This window comes from Python bivittatus, unplaced genomic scaffold (assembly GCF_059951505.1).
Source record: "Python bivittatus isolate LINGU-HERP-01145 unplaced genomic scaffold, Pbiv_v1 ctg000480_np1212, whole genome shotgun sequence".
Lineage (NCBI taxonomy): Eukaryota > Metazoa > Chordata > Lepidosauria > Squamata > Pythonidae > Python > Python bivittatus.
This window is the reverse complement of record NW_028277075.1, coordinates 24,674,322-24,694,606: the sequence shown is the minus strand read 5'-3', so window position 1 is coordinate 24,694,606 and position 20,285 is coordinate 24,674,322. Positions and strand designations below refer to the sequence as shown.

The 20,285-nt window shown below is 38.2% G+C and overlaps 1 protein-coding gene across 1 annotated transcript in view; it reads left to right on the top strand.

Annotated features, from left to right (window-relative positions):
* The first annotated feature begins 1,352 nt into the window (after window positions 1-1,352).
* The window catches only part of EXD1 (exonuclease 3'-5' domain containing 1), a 28,876-nt gene continuing 9,943 nt past the window's right edge, over window positions 1,353-20,285 (top strand). Inside the window, exons 1-5 of the mRNA XM_088145479.1 lie at window positions 1,353-5,146; window positions 10,290-10,358; window positions 12,062-12,125; window positions 14,306-14,430; window positions 19,151-19,218. Coding sequence (XP_088001605.1) covers window positions 5,014-5,146; window positions 10,290-10,358; window positions 12,062-12,125; window positions 14,306-14,430; window positions 19,151-19,218 — 459 coding nt within the window. The 5' untranslated portion in view covers window positions 1,353-5,013. The remainder of the gene's footprint in view (window positions 5,147-10,289; window positions 10,359-12,061; window positions 12,126-14,305; window positions 14,431-19,150; window positions 19,219-20,285) is intronic.

Here is a 20,285-nt window from a genome sequence, read left to right as displayed (position 1 = left end):
TCAACTTTAATAAGGAATGGGTATTCTAGTCTTGGTAACCAGTGCCCCACCCCACCCCACCCCTGGAATTTATAGAATATTGATCTGGGTGAGGAGCAAATCCTTCAAACCAGTTTTCAAAGTGGGTTAGGCCTTTCCTTAGTAGCACCCATGCAGAGGAAATGGAAGCTGCTAGCACTATGCATAGGTTAGGTAACTGGGCACTTAACACTGAAATGTGATTGTAATATGCAGTCTAAATACAATAGAAGATGGGAGTAGGCAACATGTTCTTGAAATGCCCTGAAGATTAATGTGTTTAATTTTAAAAAATGGTGGGGAGTATTTCAGAGTAAACTATGGGTCTTTGGCAATCTGTTATCTTAATGGAGAGCCAATTTAGTGTTAAGGCAGCAGGCTACAAACTGGGAGACTCTGAGTTCTAGTCCTGCCTGAGGCACAAAGCCAGCTGGGTGACCTTGGGCCAGTGCCTCTCCCACAGTCCTAAGAGAAGGCAATGGCAAACCACTTTTGAAACCTTGCCAAGAAAACTGCAGGGACTCTTCTGGGCAGTTGCCAGGAGTCAAAACTGACTTGAAGCCACACACACATATCTTTATTACAATTAATGCCATTTGGCACCAGTTCTTTTTCCCCTTGAAATGGGGCACTGGCAAACCACATTGGTTCATCTGGTAAAGTAGGGAGTTCTGGCCTGCTAGCAGGAAAACTGGTAGAGGTTTGCATGACTTGATGGAGCGGGAACACTAAGCAGACAGGCTGGTTGTGGACTGAGGACAGTTTAGCATAATGGGTGAGACGAGGAGAGAGAACAAATTTGATAGGGAAGAAATAGTCACCATTCAGGAAAAGAAAAACTGAGTAAAGTGACAGAAAAGAAAATCAGAAAAAATATTTGTTTTGCATGGGCTGTGGTTAGACAATAGGAATGCATGGCAGGGTTTGTATACTACATTAAGTCTTAAATGATTTGTGGAATACACAAGTAACAGTTCTTTCAACATTGTAAGCCATAAATCCTGGTTTAGAAACTACTATGCTAAAATCAAAGTGTGATGTTTCAGTTCACTGTGTGTGTGAGAGTAAGATGGAAAAGTAAGTTAAAGTGTTAAGTTGATCTTATGCATTGAGGATGTGAATATCTGAAAGGAGATACTGTGAATGAACACTGAACTGTTGAGTTCTTGGTGTTCTCTGAATTTGGTTGTTTTCCTGCAGATGTTTCGTTACCAGGCTAGGTAACATCAGGGCATGGGGGAATGAGGTTTGCTGGTAAGCTACTATGTATAACCAACCAACAAACTTTATTCTTCCATGTCCTGATGATGTTATCTAGCCTGGTAATGAAACACCTATAGGAAAATAGCCAAACTCAGAAAACATCAGGAACCTAACAGTTCAACCCCAAGTTACATATATTCTCTACTATTAGAAACACAGAACTATAGATTCAAAGGAATGGGTTTTAGAACTTAGATCCCATATCTATTTTTTATTAAGTTCTTAGATAATTTACTTGTCCTTTAGCATCACCAGTTTGACTTTCTGTGAGACGTGAAGTATAATAGCAGCCATGGTACTTTTAAAAAATTCTGTGTCATTTTTCCAAGAAATTTTAAGAATGCTTGCATTAAATAGCAACTTCCATTAAGTTAATAGGGCTGACTTCTCAGTAAGTGTATTTAACAATAGTACTCTATGTTAAGGATCTAGGGATTCTTCTATATACTGTAGCTTACTTTTATATACCTTTGAAAGCTTTGTCTTTGTATCTGTCTTTGTTGATTTTGGACACAAATAAATTAGATGTATCTTTTGTGGTGGTTTAACTATCACTGATTTGAATGAAGTATCCTATGTTTTGATATAGATATTATTTAGTACAGCTTTGTCTCTTTCTATTGAGACAAGTAGCAAAAGGAAGATCCGTGGAATTGACAGAAGTTTGTGATTCTCTACAAGTATTGGAATTCATCTGCCTTAACTTTGTTTTAAAAATGAAATTGTGTAAGAGATTGCACATATTAGGAATACAGTAAATTGAGTCCAGATTAGAGATATTTGTACTCTTTATAGCTCACTTTTACTGTGTAAAGACATCCCAGATTCTGTTTCATTCCAGTGTCTTTAAATTTTCTACTGTTTCATTTTTTGGTTTCAGAATGGCAGTTGTGTCCAGATAACCTACCATATAGATTGACCAGATTTTAAAGTCAAAAGAAAACACTGGAGGATCAATGACTTGTTTTGAAAGAGGGTTTCTCATTGCTTACAGAACTGGTTTAAATGGAATGGCAAACCTTTCAAAAAAGAGATGGTAAAAAGTCAGCTATCTTGCAGGCCTGCCTGAGGGTTCAAGTGACTGGCCACACTGGTTGAATCAGATGCTCTCCATTTGTGTGTAAGCTTCAAAATCTAGAGGAGAGATTTAATTATGTATGCAAAATTCAGAGTTAATCATGATGCTGACTCTTATGGTAATGAAATTAGATGTGATAACATTGCCAAAATGTTTGACCCTATTAAATGGGGAGACTTGGTCTGACTTCCTATAGAAGATTTAGTATGCTGAAATTTTCTGTGATGACATATTTTCAATAATTTTATCTTTTAGAAATTTTATTAGTGGCTTTTAATGAAGGGGGAAAAAATCATGTTTTACTGACCAACATCAAATTGTAGGATTAAGGATTGCCCCAAAAAGGCAATATCTATAATAACTTTTATATATTGTCATCTACTTGGAACCTTAAAGCACCATGAACTTACGAAGAAAACTAGGCATTAAAAGCAACTGATATTTATATTTAGACTTGAGTCTTAGTAAGTGCTGTGGCCTAATTTAAGTCTTAAAATTGTGTTGTTAGGCTGCTTCATGTCTGTGAGATTTAAATCTATAATAATAGTGGAATTTCTTGAAAATAAACATGCTTAATCTCAGATTGTAATATTTTATGTTAAATTTGAAAAGAAAGTTGTGAGAGCAGCCGATGGCTATATAGAAAACCATTTAATTTTTAGAGGAAGAAACAAGGCACCAGATGAAGAAAACAAGGCTTTTCCTGGAAACAAAGATGGCAAGGGCAGTGTAAATAACAGAACTGGTGCCTTCAGCAACAAATGAGAGCAGCATTGTATGACAATCTCTTTTCACCTTTTCTTCAGCTGCAGGGGTGATGAATGTCTGATCTTCATTTTAGTTTATGTAGATGTCAGAAACAGCCATATTTTGCTTCCCTGAATAAGCAGTAACAATGTCTATTAAATTGTTTGCTCCTGCTTCGTAGAATGCAAAACTAGATGCAGCAGCAGAATAGCAAAAAGTGAAGAAAAGAAAAGCAGTAGAAAAGTGAACAGGGAAATGCTCACGGAGGAGGAGGATTCTACCTATCCCTGCTGCCTACTTTTCTCCTTGTTGAGGGCCAGCAATAAGGCAGCACTGCCAGAAGCTATTTGGTACTATCAAGGTTTCTTTCCTCCTTGGGATATCAACATAAAAATGAATACTCATGTATAAATAAAATTGTGCAGTGGGCTGGATTTGGTCCATGTACTGATAATTCTCTACCCCAGTATATGAGAGTCAATAGTTTTATAAGCTACAATGTCTTTACAGGCTGATCTCGGTGGGTGGGTGTTATTTCTACTGTGTTAAACTTTCTTAAAAGTGTTGGTCAACTACAGTTTCTTCTGTGTAAAGCAGGGATGGATAACAATAGAATGAAATCTACTGGTAGATCTCTGGGGCATTTGCAGATGATAAACAAGTTTTCATGACTTCTAATTATCTAAACAATTGCAACAAGTAAAAAAGCTCTTTGTTTATATCCTTCCTTTATATTAGGATGCCAAAAAAGATATCAATAGATTTTTGTTAGAAATAATTTGGGATTGTTCATTACTGTTTGAGCAAGTTGGTCCTTATTTTATAGTATACACCTACATCTATACCTGTGCCATTGACTATTTTCCATATTGGCTGTGGTTGGTGGACCTTGGTACTATAATAACAATAAGTTTCTTGAAAGTTTGATGAACCATTTCTGTTAAAACTCAGATATTTAAAGCTGAATTTTTATGAGTGCTCAGTTCAGATTATTACTAGATACTTGGGGTTCCTTACTTTGTCCTGAAACTCAGGAAGTGTATCATGTGTATAAAAACATGGCTATTGGGGGAGGGCCAAAGACTGGAAATGTATATCATGAATAAGACAACTTATGAAGATTGGATTGGTCAAATTCTCTTCCTTATCCCTGTTGAAGGACTTGTTCAAATGTTAAGAAACCACAGATATCAGCAATCTATCTACAGGTGTAGATAGTTGTTTAATAATTCTTTTATGCCTGGCCTCCTCCCTCCCTGCAGTGTGTGAAAGGGCTACAATTCTTAATGCCTTGATAAGTTCCAGGTACCAGCAATATTGCAAGGAAAAAAGAGAGCACATTGTGCATCATGTTAATAAGCCCATGAATTTCAGCACAAATTATGGCAATAATAGAACAAACCTATACTGGTTTGTTTTCAGCTCAAACAAAGCACATCTGTGTGCCCATACTTTTTCTTAAAAATGGAAGACATTGGCTTTGCTTGAACAATCGAATTCATTTTTTTTTTCAGATTGTCCTGGATTTATAAACATTACAGTATCATATGGACCTGGATTTTTGACTTTGTATCATTCATTGATGACTTATTTGAGTAGCCTTTTCTATTTTTATCATGAACATTACTTTATATGCAAGATCATTCTGCAGGTCACCTACTAGTCTGCATTTCTGTGATTGTTTAGTTGTGTGGGATTGTGATTAATTGGAAGCCGGACAATTTATAAAGATTTGTATTAGTATAGTTTCTTCCTAAGAAATTTTTATGTATCACTGACTGGAGAATAAGTTTTTATTTTATAATCTCCCTAGTGTATTTTTATATACTTCTATAAATAACAAAAGATTCATCTGTTTAGTTTCTTATTTAGGTTGAATACCAGATTCCGTGTAGGAAAAATACATAATGGATCCTAGCAGTGATTATCACTTCCTTCATCATGTTTTGGGGAAAACTGTACAAATCACGTTGAAATGTGGCACATTCCAGGGGATATTGCAACATGTGGACTCCAGTCAATGTATCTTTCTAAACAGAGGTCCTGCTGCTCTTTTTTAATTCAGTGCATTTATACTGAAAATTGCAGCTAAAATTGTATTGAGATTTGATGTATTTACTTTATCAGGATGACTAATTTCTACACAATAGGGCTTCATTTTAGGTTGTCTTTTGTGCAATAGAAGCATAGTTTGGTCACAGGTTATTAAAAAGCTGAAGTATGTAAATAAATATTACATTTGGAATTATATCTCCCACCCTACCACCCAATCCACAACATTAGTATAACATGTCTCATTTTTGAGAACATTTGATTTCATTTTATTTTCCTTAGAGATCAAGCTCCAAACTTTTTTTGTCCAGAGCTTGTTTAAAAATTCACATCTGGATTGGTTGTGAAATTCAAAAATGCTGGACTGAATTCCAATTTCTTCAGAGACCTGAAATTTGAGAAGGAAATGAATAACTCCAGTACCTGAAACTATTGTACTTGAGGTGTGAGTTCTTGGCAGACAGAGTAGCAAAGCAGCATTCCTCTCTTCTCCTTACAATTTGTGTGCTGTAATTTTTTATGAACGTTTGATTGAAGGTGATCAGCAAAAGAATTGGATAAAATGTGATCAAGCTTATTCTTCCTAACAGAGGAGTTTAACTTACAATAATAGACAATCTTAGCACTGCAAAGCTGAAAAATTATCCTTGTTAATCTTTTGTAGCAGAACCATCCAGAACCAACCAAAATATAGTGCATTCGGAAAGTATTCAGACCCCTTTACTTTTTTCAATTTTGTTACATTGCAGCCTGATACTACAATAGTTCACATTCATTTTTTTTCTCATTGGAAAAGTTTGGCACAACCAGGACTCTTCCAAGAGCTGGTCGCCCAGCCAAACTGAGCAATCAGGGGAGAAGAGCCATAGTAAGAGAGGTGACCAAGAACCTGATGGTCACTCTGACTGAGCTCCAGAGATCCTGTGTGGAGATGGGACAAAGTTCCAGAAGGATAACCATCACTGCAGCCATCCACCGATCTGGGCTTTATGGCAGAGTGGCTAGACGGAAGCTTCTCCTCAGTGCAAAACACATGAAAGCCCGGTTGGAGTTTGCAAAACAGCACCTGAAGGACTCTCAGACTGTGAGGAACAAGGTTCTTGGTCTGATGAAACCAAGATTGAACTGTTTGGCCTCAGTTCTAAATGTTATGTCTGGAGGAAACCAGGCACCGCTCATCACCTGCCCAATACCATCCCAACAGTGAAGCATGGTTGTGGCAGCATCATGCTGTGGGGGTGATTTTCAGCAGGGAGTGGGAGACTGGTCAGGGTCGAGGGAAAGCTGAATGGAGCAAAGTACAGAGATCTCCTCAATGAAAACCTGTTCCACAGCGCCCAGGACCTCAGACTGGGCCGAAGGCTCACCTTCCAACATGACAACAATCCTAAGCACACAGCCAAGACAATACAGGAATGGCTTAGGGACAACTCTGTGAATGTCCTAGAGTGGCCCAGCCAGAGCCCTGAGTTGAACCCTATTGAACATCTCTGGAGAGACCTGAAGATGGCTGTCCACCGACAGTCCCCATTCAACCTGATTAAGCTTGAGAGGATTTGCAAAGAAGAATGGCAGAAAATCCCCCAATCCAGGTGTGCAAAGCTTGTTGTATCATACTGAAAAAGACTTGAGGCTGTAATTGCTGCCAAAGGTGCTTCAACAAAGTACTGAGTAAAGGGTCTGAATACTTAAGTACATGTGATATTTCAGTTTTTTCTTTTTAATAAATTTACAGACATTTCTAAAATTCTGTTTTCACTTAGTAATTATGGGGTACTGAGTGTAGATTAATGAGAGAGAAAAATGAATTTGAATGATTGTAGTATCAGGCTACCACAAAATTGAAAAAAGTGAAGGGGGTCTGAATACTTTCCGAATGCACTGTATGTCTCATGAGATTCTGCTAGAAACTCTCAGTGCTAAAAGTTCCAGTTATAACAAATAGTCTCCTAGTACTGTACTCATAACTCATCAATACAAATTTATTTCTTTATATCAGCAACATTCCATCACTATAATTCATCCCCCTTGATGTTAACAGGATGCTGTTAGCAATAATTACCCCTTTGGGTCCATTAAAACTTGTTCCCAGCATCTGAGTGTCATCATCCTAATTAGATTCAAACAGCTGCTTAATACTCAATAATTCATAATAATAGAATTTATTTCATTATTTAAAATGTTCATAGCAATTATCCTCAAGTTATACTTTCTTAACTCACTGTGATAAAACTTATTAGTGGCACACTGGAGTGCAAATGGTTTGAGATTTCTTTCTATATTTGACATAAATCTAACCGTTAGTCAATAGTTACCTTGTTCAAGAGTAAGTAAATAAGTTATTATACTCATAGACTATATGTGTAACACTGGATTTCAGTAGAACCTAAGAAACAAAATACACTCTTATTTAAACAGCAGAAAGAGGCTAGTATCCATGCTGTCTAAATTACTCAATAACTGGCATCTATTGATAAATTCTAAAGTACTAACTTCACACATTGATAGGAGTGAATCATCATGCACATTTATGTATGTAAAAGGCTCCTCCTGCTGTACTTTGTGTACCAGCTTAACTGAGTGTTATTTTTTTTGGACAGGATTTAGTTTTGCTGGAAAAGACAAGTACTGTATTATAAAAACTCAAAACAGCAGTCTGTTCCTTTAACAGTCAAAGTGTTAGTGATTTTAAGCAATTTATTTTTTAAATGTATATCCTACTTTAGAGCTGAACATTCAAGGTAGTTAATAATAAGTACTGTATGTATTTTTAAAAAATGCGTAAAACAAAAATATACGAAACATATCAAGTCTCAGTTCTTCAGATCAAAAGAAACAAATCTATAATTATGTTAAATGCATTGTTAAATGGTTCTTAAAAATGAACCTTGATTTAATTTTTGCATCATTGCTACCTTTTAGGTTTGTTGGCTTTATTTACAGCTATTTATTCTTAACTATAAAGGCTCCTAAGGAAGAGTAGTATAAAAATAAACAATAAGTTTGAAACAACAAGGTGGGTTTTTTCTCACCAAGAACATAATAATTAAATGTGCTTGAAAATAAAATTTAACAAGTTTTATAGGGTCAGAAAAGAAGCTATTTTACCAGTAGTCATCCATCAAACCTCAGAGGCAAATATAGAAGATAACTTCCAAAGGGAATCCTAACAGATGAAGACTATTTATATGAAAGAAGGTGGTCCTTCAGATAGCTTAATTTCATACACATAAATGGGAATACTTTCTAATTTATTTGGTGTGCAGGTTGCAGCCTGCTCTTCTGAAGCTTGAAGCACATTAGATTCCATTGATTCTGTGACAGCAAGGGTAAACACAAAGGAGCAACATTCAAGAATTACACAGTACTTGGTTTTTTGCAAGTATCTTTGGATTAGTCTACCAATATTTTAAATTCCAGGGAGGCCTGCAAGTGCTGTTTAGAACTTAGAAGTATTAAGAGTTCAAATTATTCACTACTTTAACATGATAAAAGCCACCCCCCCCACATACACATATACACACCCTGCAGAATCAAGCCAAAGTACCTTCTGATATTATAAAGTAGCCAATCAGATCACTCTGGGAATATTTCAAGAACAACAGATGGTAATAGTGTTTTACTACTGTTGCTGGTATTTAAGTTATGCTACCTATGATTTACGAGATAATATAAATTGATGGCCTCTATTCTCCTTGAATTATCTAATCCTCCTTTAAAAGCCATCTAAATTGGTGATCATCACCATATCTGATGCAGTGAATTCCTTAGATTAAGCATGCTTTGTGTGAAGAAGTGCTACTTTTTATTGGTCTAGAATCTCCACATGTTTAATTTCAATGGACGACCCTGAGTTTCATCATTTGAAAGAGGGTGAAAAACATGTTCTTGACCACATTTTCTTTACTTCTGTCTGCCTCACCTTACAAATCTTTACTCTGAAAAGTATACTGTAAGGGAACTGCTCTAGCCTCCTAATAATTTTAGTTATCCTTTTCTGCACATTTATTTCAAAGTCCTACCAATGTATTTTTATTATAATTTACTAGACAATCTGTGACCCATTGGATCATCCTTTCAGAGATACCTTACCTAAACAAAGAAACAGAATGACCATTGGCAGGCAAAAAAGCAGTGGGAGCAGGAGCTATTTCTGACTTCCTGCAAGCTTTCCCATTGACTTTGCTTGTGGGAAGCTGGCAGGGGGTGTTGGAAATCCCTCCTCCTCCTCCTCCTCCTCCCTGTTGAACTGCCTGTCACTTTGCTAGGGGGAGGGGGAACAAAGCGAGCCGCGGAACATGAGCAAAACTGCACCCCCTCTCCCCATCCTGGCATGTCCCCAACGCCCCCCTCCCTCCAGGGAGGAAAGGGCTCCCCCATCAACTGCCTCCCCCCCAACCAGACCTACCTCATCAGAAGACATCCAAGTTGCCTCCTCATCCTTCCCTCACCACCAGCTGGCATTAAGAGATTTCAAATTTCCTCTGTTCCAGAACAGCCAATCACTGCTTGACCATTGGGCCTTGCTGCCAGCTGATTGGGCACAGGGGCTAGAGGGACGTGGGAAAGAGGGTGGAGGTATGCCCCTCCCATCTTCCTTTGCGCCACCCAATCTATGAGTTTCTGGGAAGTGTAATCAGAAGGTGTGGCACTGAAGTGGCCACAACTTTGCCAAATTTCATTCCCATGGGAGTAATGGGTCCCAGATTTTGGACGCATTCTTTAAGTTAGCTCATTTGAGGTACTTGATTCAAAAATTGTTGCCCTATTATGCAGTGTTCGCCCATTCGCAGATTACAAACTGACAAACACAGAGTTTTAGTAGTATATAGATTTATTACAATATGTATTAATATTTTAGGATGTAGCTTAAAGAAAAGATTGCTAGCTGAAGAAGACAGCTTTATCAAAAATGATATAAGTGTATATTTAATTATATAAAGAGAAGTTCATGGAAGGTGAACAAAGAATGAACTATTTTTGAGCGTTCCCACATCATAATACTACACTGTGTTTTTCAAAGATATTTCATACTTATATTTTTCATATATATATATTATATATTTTAGTATTAAAAACAGCTTTTTGTTTATTTAAAGAGAATGATGCTTATTTTATTTGTTTACTTCAGTTAAGAATTTGGAAAGTGGCAGAAATGTACCAGGAGTAAAGAAGTTCTTTGGCCATGAAATTGTTAATGGTGAGAATATTTTACAATTATATTCAGAAGTTATTTGATGGATATAATCTTCCTGATATTTTCAGGACCTCATATTAATTAGTGTCTGTTTTCAATTTCAAATTTCCAACTAACAATGATATTTACCTTATATTCTTTAATACTGACTAAAGTATGAAAAAAGTTTTAAATATATTTTTGAATACATTTTCAATAGGGCTTTGATTTTTTCCTAAGCCTCTTAGAACATGAAGTTGAAATGAATTACTATAGAATTATTTCTCAACAAATATTGCAATTATATTGCTTTCATTTTTAATGAATCGTGCTCTATTTATAAATGAGTTACATATATGTAAAATATTTTGGTTCCTTTGGAATGTATAGACATGAAATAATCATATAGATTTCACAAAATACCTTATGACTATAATAAAGGTCTATCGGATACATTCCAACATTTTACACAAATTATTTCTAATATTTTACTGAGACCCAGTTAATCTTCATTTCCTTTAAATCACAATGTTCACAAATGAACAGGATTTAAAAGCTAGCCTGTCAAATAAAGCAATTTGGTCTAATCCTGTGCATGTTAAGGGCACTTTCATATGAGGATTTTGTACCAGTCTGAAAGCAGCATTCCCAAGCAGTATTGAAGACCTAAGTGGTTGGTGCTCTTTTTCAGAATTAACTGCATTGTAGTTTACAAAACTGCTGCAGAGCTTTTTTTTTCCTTTTTTTTTTTTTTTACTTAAGATCTTCTATTTTTCCCATTACATGGAACTTTTGTCTCATCCTTCTTTCCAATTCCCGGCTTCCTTCCTGAAAAGGAAATGCTGGTTTTATATTTCCCTCTTCCATAGCCTAGGTCAAACGTGCAAAGCCCCAGGACCCTGGTGGCGGGAGAAGCACTTTATAGATGACACAGGAGTGAAGGGATCTTTGCTGTAGGACCTACAGCAGCTGGGGATGGGAGAGTGATTTTTGCTTCTTGTTCAAGCCAGCAGATAGGAAGACAATTATGGATCACTGTCAAACTGCTCCTGAGGGTTTAGGGATTGAAAATGGTAATAGTGAGAAATGCCCTAAGGGCACATAAGTTTGCAGTTGAATTATTACTGAAGAGTTCACTGGAAGTCTTTTCCATCACATTTTTAATCCTACCTGTGCTAATAAAGAACCAGTTTATTGGAAAAAATTGATTTAGGGCTGTGTTGAATATGTAAGCTGCATAAAGCTGCACTGGAAGCTGTAAATTACCCGTGTTTAGTTTTTCTGAACCATATTTGCTTTTTCTTCTCCCTCTCTGCTGTTTCTAATCTGTCTCAAAAGCTTGAACACTTCCAAGGTGCCCTTCTCAACTTGCTGTAATTGGTGGCTCTTAGCTGCTATTGCAAATATATGAATGATGTAATCTTACCTCCTTTGACAACAGAACCAAAATGGTTTTAGGAGAGTTGATTTGGAATAAACCACTGCAGCCTCTGTTCTGTTTGCATAAAGCCTACATGTAAAATTATGTAACCCTGTTGTGGTATGTAATATGCACATTTCATAGTCTGTTGTTACTTGATTAAGCCTATTTTCTATCATGCTTTAATCCTGGCAGGTTTACTTGTTACTATGTCTGTATTCACTTTTAGTTTATGTCATCTGGTTATTAAGCGTAGTTCCTGGTTGAACTTTAAATCCGTAATAGGAGCTGTTGATCTATGTTTCAGTGCAATTGCTTGATGATCTAGAACAGTGTGCTGCAGAAAGAAACACAACTCCTGCTGGATCCAGGTACACATGAAGTTTTCATTGTTAGAAATGACTGAGATCCTGGGTATTAGGAAAAGCTATTCCCAGTGAAAAATTTTATTTGTATACTAGTGATATATCAAACCCAAGCGGATCAAGAAAATAAAAAAATTAAGGTTTCCCACTATTATAATAATGTGTGTGTATATATATGTGTGTATCTATAACATACAATACATTCACCAGCCTTCTCCAACTTAGTGTTGAAGTTCTATTACCATTATTTCCAGCCAGTCTTGCAGGCGTATTATGAACTTGGGAAATGCTATTAGATACCATCATGTTATAATTATATATTTCTCATGAACCTGCTTTACTTTAATGTCTGCAAGAGAGACTGTTCTAAATATTGTTGTGCTTTCAAGGACCTCACCCCAAAATTAGTAAACTACTGGCCAAGAAGTAGAACAATTTCCTAATGTCCTAATTCTAGATCTCCTCTCCTCCGCCTCCTTATCAGAAACAGAGATTCAGCCTAGATTCAGGTATTGTGCTAAATCATGTTTTGCCTAATCATGATTGAATCCACAAATGTTGGATTCAGACAACACGCATGCCTCAGTGCAGTATGTGAGCCTTGCTACACACACCCTTCCATGAAAGGCCAGAGTAATCAAAATAGAGATATAAGCATCTGTCCTTGAGCAAGGCAACACAGAAGGATAGTGTGGTCAATGGCATTGGTATCAAGAACTGCTGAGAGATCATACTCCTAAATCACCTATTTCTTATTCAATGCAAAAATGGTATCACTGATTGAATATGTAAGGGTAAGTTAATATCATCAGTAGGCCCATTATTGTAAGAGAGCCTTTGAACTACGTGCCTCAGTAGATAAAGCAGTCCCAGATACCCATACTTAAACCTACCCATAATCTCTAACACAAGGCTGATTGAGACATCATGTAACTCAGCTGTATTTATTTACTGCAATTTATTTGTTGTTGTAACTCAAGGCTCTAAGTAGTTTACAAACATAAGAATAAAAACAATAGTCAAATAGTAAAACAAAAACAAAAATAAAAAACCCAAAAAAACAAAACCCAACCCACCAAACCAAACCAAACCAAACCAAACCAAACCAAACCAGCAACACCTTGAGGAACAACTAACAGAAATCAAACCCATGACAGGAAGGTCTGTCACTTTGCAGGATTGGTATTGTAAAACCTCACTAATGAAGTTCATCCACCCATGCAGATCTGTGGAGATAAAAGCAGTTCATCATGAACTCTTACATTGTAACTTCTTTAGGAATATTTGGAATAGTTACATCTTAAACCTGCTGGGTTGGTACCCAGGAAGGATGGATAATTATTCTATAAACCACCTCCTTGCAGATGTGAAATTATCTATGACCCCTATGGTAGCTAAATTTTGTTTTACCGCAATGAAAATGAGGCAACAGTAGATACAAGTCTGAACATTGTTGTTTTCCTTTTTAGTTATTTTTAATGTAATTTTCTGATTGCTGATTAAAATTGATTAATAGAATAGTAGGAGGGTTCCCCCCCGCATCACAAGTCTACTCCCAGGGCTTTCTGGAATAGCAAGAACAAATAGCTTTCCAAAAAACCCTAGTAGGATGGGAGCCAATCTGATCTTGGGAGGAATGCTGTTCCAGAGAAGGAGACGCTGTGATTGTGAAGACTTGCTGTTGTAGGCAACTTTCAACTGATGGTAGCATTACCTGCTGTTTACTTGCTGAATTTTATCTTTTTCAAAATATTGTGAAATATAAATGAGAAAATTATAGGTGGCCATTTATTTTACATTCCTTTGTCTTTGGGACAAAGTCTGTATACTAAGGCTAAATTTCTTCAGTCTAATTTTTCTGCTCTAGCCATGCCTCAGGTACTGCTTTGATTTCATTATTTGACACATTAAAGTCCTTTCTGTATCATAATCTTTGCGATTGACCTTGCCTTTGGTAATGCATTCAGCTAAAGATAATGTCCTTTTTGTCTTTTGAATGATTTTTGAATGATTAGCTGATAAAGCAAGATTTGAAGAACAGTTAAGTTGTGTAGCCCTAAGAATGACCAAAAAATCATTACTGTATGTAGAACAGTTTTATGTTTGGGTTGGCTAAAATGTAACCAGCATCATGTCAGCAATTTTACTTTATTAAACATGATTCTAATTAATAATATCTTTTGCAGAGAATTTCTGTCTACTAAGTTGTCTGCAGTTGACCAAGGATCACCGCTGAAGCAAAGCACTCATAGAGCTAAAGTTGCTTCCCCAGTGAGACAGCATCTCTGTTTGGGTAATGTTAAGTTTCCCGGTAATTATCAGAAATTCAGTTGAATACTTAATTTGGAAATCATTTATATCATGCACAATGCATGAGCATCCATGGGGTGGGGTAGCTAATGATAAAATGTGTGATGACATTGACATACAAATGCTGTAATTAACATACATGTTTCAGAGATAGGGCATAAATATGTAATAGCAGCATTTGTCCGAGGATATCACCTGCATTTTGTCAATTTGACTTTATCATGGCTCACTGAGGACGTTGCTGATACCAACTTATACCATCATCTTAGGGTAAGATTGGTGGACCTACAAAGTACCTTTTTAAAACTCTGTTTAGAAACCCCTGGAACCACCCAAGATCACATTGCTGAAATTTGGTGGCAAACCTTACAACAGAAATGAGGCTTTCCACACATAGGAAAAAGAGTTGTATTAAGTTTTAGATGACTTAGAAGGTCTCAACAGGTAGCAGCACCTAGCCAACCCTAGCAGCTCTTCAAAAAATTTTACTGTCAGGCTTTACTCCAACCATTACTTGAAAGCTAGTGGATGGAGATTCAAGGACACAGCTCTTTGATTAGCTAATTTTATTACAAATATTAGAAAAGTTGGTATTAGAGAAGAAAACCAGCAATGGATAGCTATAAGCCTAAAGCCATTGAGCCCTCTCTCTCTGTTTCCCAGTCCATCCCCAAGTTAAAATCTTAACATCTCTTTTTTTCTCCCTATGTGCTGCTATGGACTAGAATGAGACCTGGTTGTTTTTCAGTGGAAGGAGTGACTGACATTTATGCATTGTTATTGCAATGGACCTATGAAATCTCAGGCTCTTTGAATCTGACTTGGTCCTCACAACTAAGTTGGGTCAGATCTGGTTCCATTTGATGGAAGAGCACCAGAAAATCCCAGGGCTGTAGGGCAGATTGTGAAGTTGAAAAGACATCCCAGAAAAAGACAAGAGTAAATCATTTTTGAATTGCTGCCAAGAACACCACGTGGATAAAGGTATATAGCCACCAAGTTTTGATCTCAGCTCAAGGGAGCCTTTGCCTTGACTTTAGGCTTAATACATCTGGAAAAAGTTAATCCATTCAAGAAACTAGAAAAAACAGAAAAAGGGAAAAGTGCAGCATCCAATATAATCTTTTGGAATTTGGTTTTCTTCAACTGACATGCATTGAACTCTCATACTGCTAAAAGGCATGTTGGGTTTTCCATTTTTTAAAATATCTATCTATTGATCTATCTACACACATACATATACTTACATGCATATACACACTGCAATAATGTGCTCAGATTCCCAGGAGTTTACAACAATAAACCAATATTTAAACCAAAACAACAGTACCATAATAATACATTTCAGCAATGCAGATGGTGCACATGCATCATTCTCCAAATACTCTCTGAAAAAACTATTTTTACTAGCTCCTGGAAAGCTGTTAGGGGCGGGCACCGATCTGACCTCAGGGTGGAAGTTGTCCCTAACATAGGGGCTGCAGTAGAAAAACAGCATGAGGCCCTGCTGCCTTATCCTCTCACTGCTGGTGACCATCAACAGATTTTGTTGGGGAGTCTACACTGGGTGAATTGATTCCTTGTGGAATGTCCAAATATTATAGTACAGAACTAATACTGGACATCTGCTAAGGAATGCTTTATTGTAAGCTTTATCATTTTTTAATTTTTTTGGTACTGTTTACGTTTTAATTGTGAGGCGCCCAGAGTCACAAATGTGAGATAGGCAGCTACAGGTAGTCCTCACTTAACAACCACAATTGGGACAGGAATTTCCTTTGCCAAGCAATGCAGTCGGTAAGTGAATCATCACATGACTGAATTGCTTAGCAACTGTAATCCCGGCACTCCTGGTTGCTGTTGTTAACCAAGAATCGCGGGTCATTAAGCAGAGGGAATCCCAGGTAAGGAGCATGGGGGGTGCAACAGAGGGGTGGGGGAAGCCTTGGGAGGCCCAATGCAGTCTGTATGCAAGTTGTGTGGTGCTGCAGTGAGGCACAAAGCCTCAGCCGCCCCAGCCTGGCCCAACAGCATTTACGACTGCAAGGGCACTACAACTCTCCACACCTGCCTATCTCCCTCCAACCTATGCCCATTTGTTCACCCTGCACAGCAGCATTCAGCTGCACTGGGGCTGGGGCTGAAGTAGAGGCCTGGGTCCTTCAGCAGTCTCAGCCAGTTGCCACTGCCCCCAGGCCTTTACTTCAGCCCCAACGCCGCTACTGGCACTGAAAAATGCCACCTCAAGCCCCACCCCACAGCCAGCCATCCCAGCACCATTGCGCAAAGCCCCAGTTGCCCTCGCTGCCCTGTGCTCCACAGCTGCCCTGTGCCCAGCTGACCTTCACTGTTTTCCTCCTGCTGCTGCCAAGGTGCGCCTGGCCTGACTGTACTGTATGCGAGGTAGCTGCCGGCCATGCCAGGCCTTCCTCCTGAGGCTGCTTGCATCATTCTCCAAGCTGCTCGCACCATTCCTTCTCCAAATTGCATGCCCCATTCTTTTTCTAAATTGCCCACCCCATTCTTTCTCCAAACTGCAAAATCCTTTGCAAACCTTCTGGTCTTCCCCAGGTCTTGGAAGAATGGGCACGCTATTTGGGGAAAGGCAGGAGCCCCATTCTTGTTGTGCTTCGGAAACCTTCTGGTCTTCCCAGGTCTCGCAAGAATGGGCATGCTATTTGGAGAAGAAATGGGATGTTTGGGTCAGGCCCTGTGTGCCTTGTCAGCAGCAGGAAGAAAACAGCGAAGGTCAGCTGGGTGCAGCAGAGCCTGTGGAGCGCTGGGCAGCAGGGGCAACTTTGCACAATGGTGCTGGGGTGGCTGGCCATGGTTTGGGGCTTGAGGCGGCATTTCTCAATGGCTACTTCTGGGGCTGAAGTAGAGGCCTGGGATAGTGGTGGCAGCAGCGGTGGCAGCTGACTAACACTGCTGAGAGTCCCAGGCCTCTACTTCAGCCCCAGCACTGCTGCTGCCACTGCCAAGTACCACTGTGCAGGGCAGCCAAAAGAGCATAGATCAGGGGGAGAGATAGGCGGGTGGGAGGAGCAGCAGCACCCCTGCAGTTGTAAATGCAGGCAGGCTGCCAAGTGCCTGAATTTTGATCACATGATTGCGGGGCCACTGCAATGGCCTTAACTTCAGGCATGGGTCATAAGTCAGTTTTTTCAGCACCATCGTAATTTTGAATGGTTGATAAATGAATGGTCATTAAGCGAGGACTACCTGTATATAAATTGAATGAATGAATAAATAAATATCTCAGATATTGACTTTGTGCTAACAGAAAATATATCCATTTGAGCAAAAGAGGATGTTGATTTTCAACTACCCTCTACAATATACTATTAAGTAAGAATAGGATTGGAACCTAAAATAGTATTTTTTAAAAAATGAAAAAAAGGAAAGATACATTTTAATGCTGTTTATAAGCCCAGGACTCCATTGATAACTGAAGAAACAGATATGTCATGCTCCTAAGCACTTACCTATAGTAGTTCAAATAACAGAAAGTAAATTTATTTTTAAAAAATCATAGATGTGTGGATTGAGCAATGGTGCCAAATGGAATCTTTGTGGACAAAAAGCTCTTTTTAATTGTTTCAAGAGACCATACACTAGTACTTTAAACTGAATGTGTAAAAGGCCTTTAATGATCAACACAAAATTATTAAGCAGTTGTTTGATAGGCATAAGCAACAAAGAATTATATATAAGTGAGCCAACAGGAGGGTAGAGTTGGGATGGGGTGCTTCATCCTTCTTTTGAACCCAGAATAGAAACCAGATGAGCTGTTAGAGGAAGACAGCTGTAGCATAGAAATCTGCAAGCTGCTGGGGGAAGGGCCAAACTCTCAGCAGAAGTTTTCTCAAGCATTTTTGGGGATTATTTATAAGGCTGAATGGTAAAGAATGTATAAAATCCTAGGAATGATGATAGCATAAACAATCTTAACTTTTATTTAAATATGTGAGTGGAAGGCTATACCATTTTTATACTATTCTACAGTATGCAAGTCAATGTGCAAGCAATTAAAATATATTTTAGTTTCAGTTCTTTCCAGGCCGTTAAGTATTTAACATCACAGCAGGTGGCAGCAAGCAACTGACCTCAAAAAAATTAAGAATTCTTATCTCTGTTTAGTGCTTGGATAGGAGGTTATCAGGAAATCCTAGGGCTGTAGGTTATACTAGGAAGTCAAAAATATGTTCCAGAAGGAGCCAAGGGATCTATTTACACGTTGGGTGTATATTAGGAGTGAAGTTAGTCCCGCCTTAGGCAGGAAAGCCGGCTGGGTGACTTTGGGCCAGTCGCTCTCTCTCAGCCGAACTCACCTCACAGGCTTCTTGTTGCGGGGAAAATAGGAGAAGGATTACATGTGTTTGCTCCCTTGAGTTATTTATAAAAATAATAAAGGTGGGATTAAAAAAAACTTTTAAAAAAAGTTCAACTTGAGGGATTCTTTACCTTTTTAAATACTGCCTGCTAGAAATGCAGTTGAATAATTTGGTCTTAGAGGCATCAGATGTGAGGATACTTTGAAAGACCACCTTTACTGTCTGAACCAGTTTTATCTTGATTTGTTTTGCTGGATTTGTTCATCATAGTTTATGTACTTTTGTAGAGGAAGAAACATCATATATGTTTGAAAAGTACTTTAGGAGATTATACAGTGATTACAGGTAAAGTTAACACTTTCAAATATTGTTTTAATTTTATTACAGATGAAAATAAAGGGGAAGACATAGAATATATTGTTATTGATCAATTCCAGAAGAAATTTGGTTCTGCTGTAAGTATAATGTTGCTGCTGCTTCTCAAGGATGTTTTTATTATTTTGTTGTTATAGCCCAGGGTCTTAAACTCAAATCATCATGAATGCCTCAAGAGGTCTTGCTGTTTACTCTGAGGGCTGCAGTGCCCTTTTGTGCATTGATACACAAATCTTGAGTAAGTAAAAAATTGAGAAAATAGTATCATGGTATGTTTTTAAATGTAAATTTATTTTAAAAACTCACACAGGAAAAAAAGCAGTTGCAATTTAATGTTTTCCAGTTATAATTAATGGGGAAGTATGATAGTTTGGGGTTTTGAATCAAGTTTGAGCCTAAGTGTGGTTGCCAAATTGTTCCAGTCCTCCCTCCCCTCCAAGTCACCTATTCATGGTGGAAACCTCAAGTAATCTGCTTTCTCCGAAAATTGTATTGGGCTGGAAATTTTGATTTCTTGCTAGTAAATTGCTTTGGTAGACTTGCCTTATTGTAGACCAAAAGAAAACCAAAGTGTGCCTTCAGAGATATAAAATTAAGATCTGATGGAGATGAGGGAGAAAAAAGGAACTGCCATCTTGCTAGCAGCACAGGCAATAGGAAATTCCTCACTCAGTGCACACACAGCAGGGAAGTGACTGCCAGAAATAGGTCACCATTTGCCAGTCTCACCAGGCACTGTAGAACATTGGCTGAGAAGAAACAGGTCTGCTTCTGGGCAGGGCAGGCTAAAGAGCAGCTGTATTCCTAGCTTCAGATAGAGTGTCATCACAGCTAAGGCTGTCCTACTCCCATAGCCACCCCCACCCCCTTGGTTATGGCTTTAAAGTGAAAAGTGTGGCTCTGCATCCAGGCAGGGCAAGCTGAGGGGCAGCTGCACTCTAAGTCCCACATTGAGACACTGGTGACAGTGCCTTGATTTGGAGCTTGGATTGCAGCTGTCCTTTGGGCTGTCATGTTTGAGTGCCAAGCTACATTTTCTTTTTAGCCTTAGGGAGGATCCATAGCACATGATGGAACCAGCAAGCTGAGGCTCTACTTCTGACTATCACTCTTCTGCTGTATGTGTGAGTGAGGCTTTCAGTGTGAG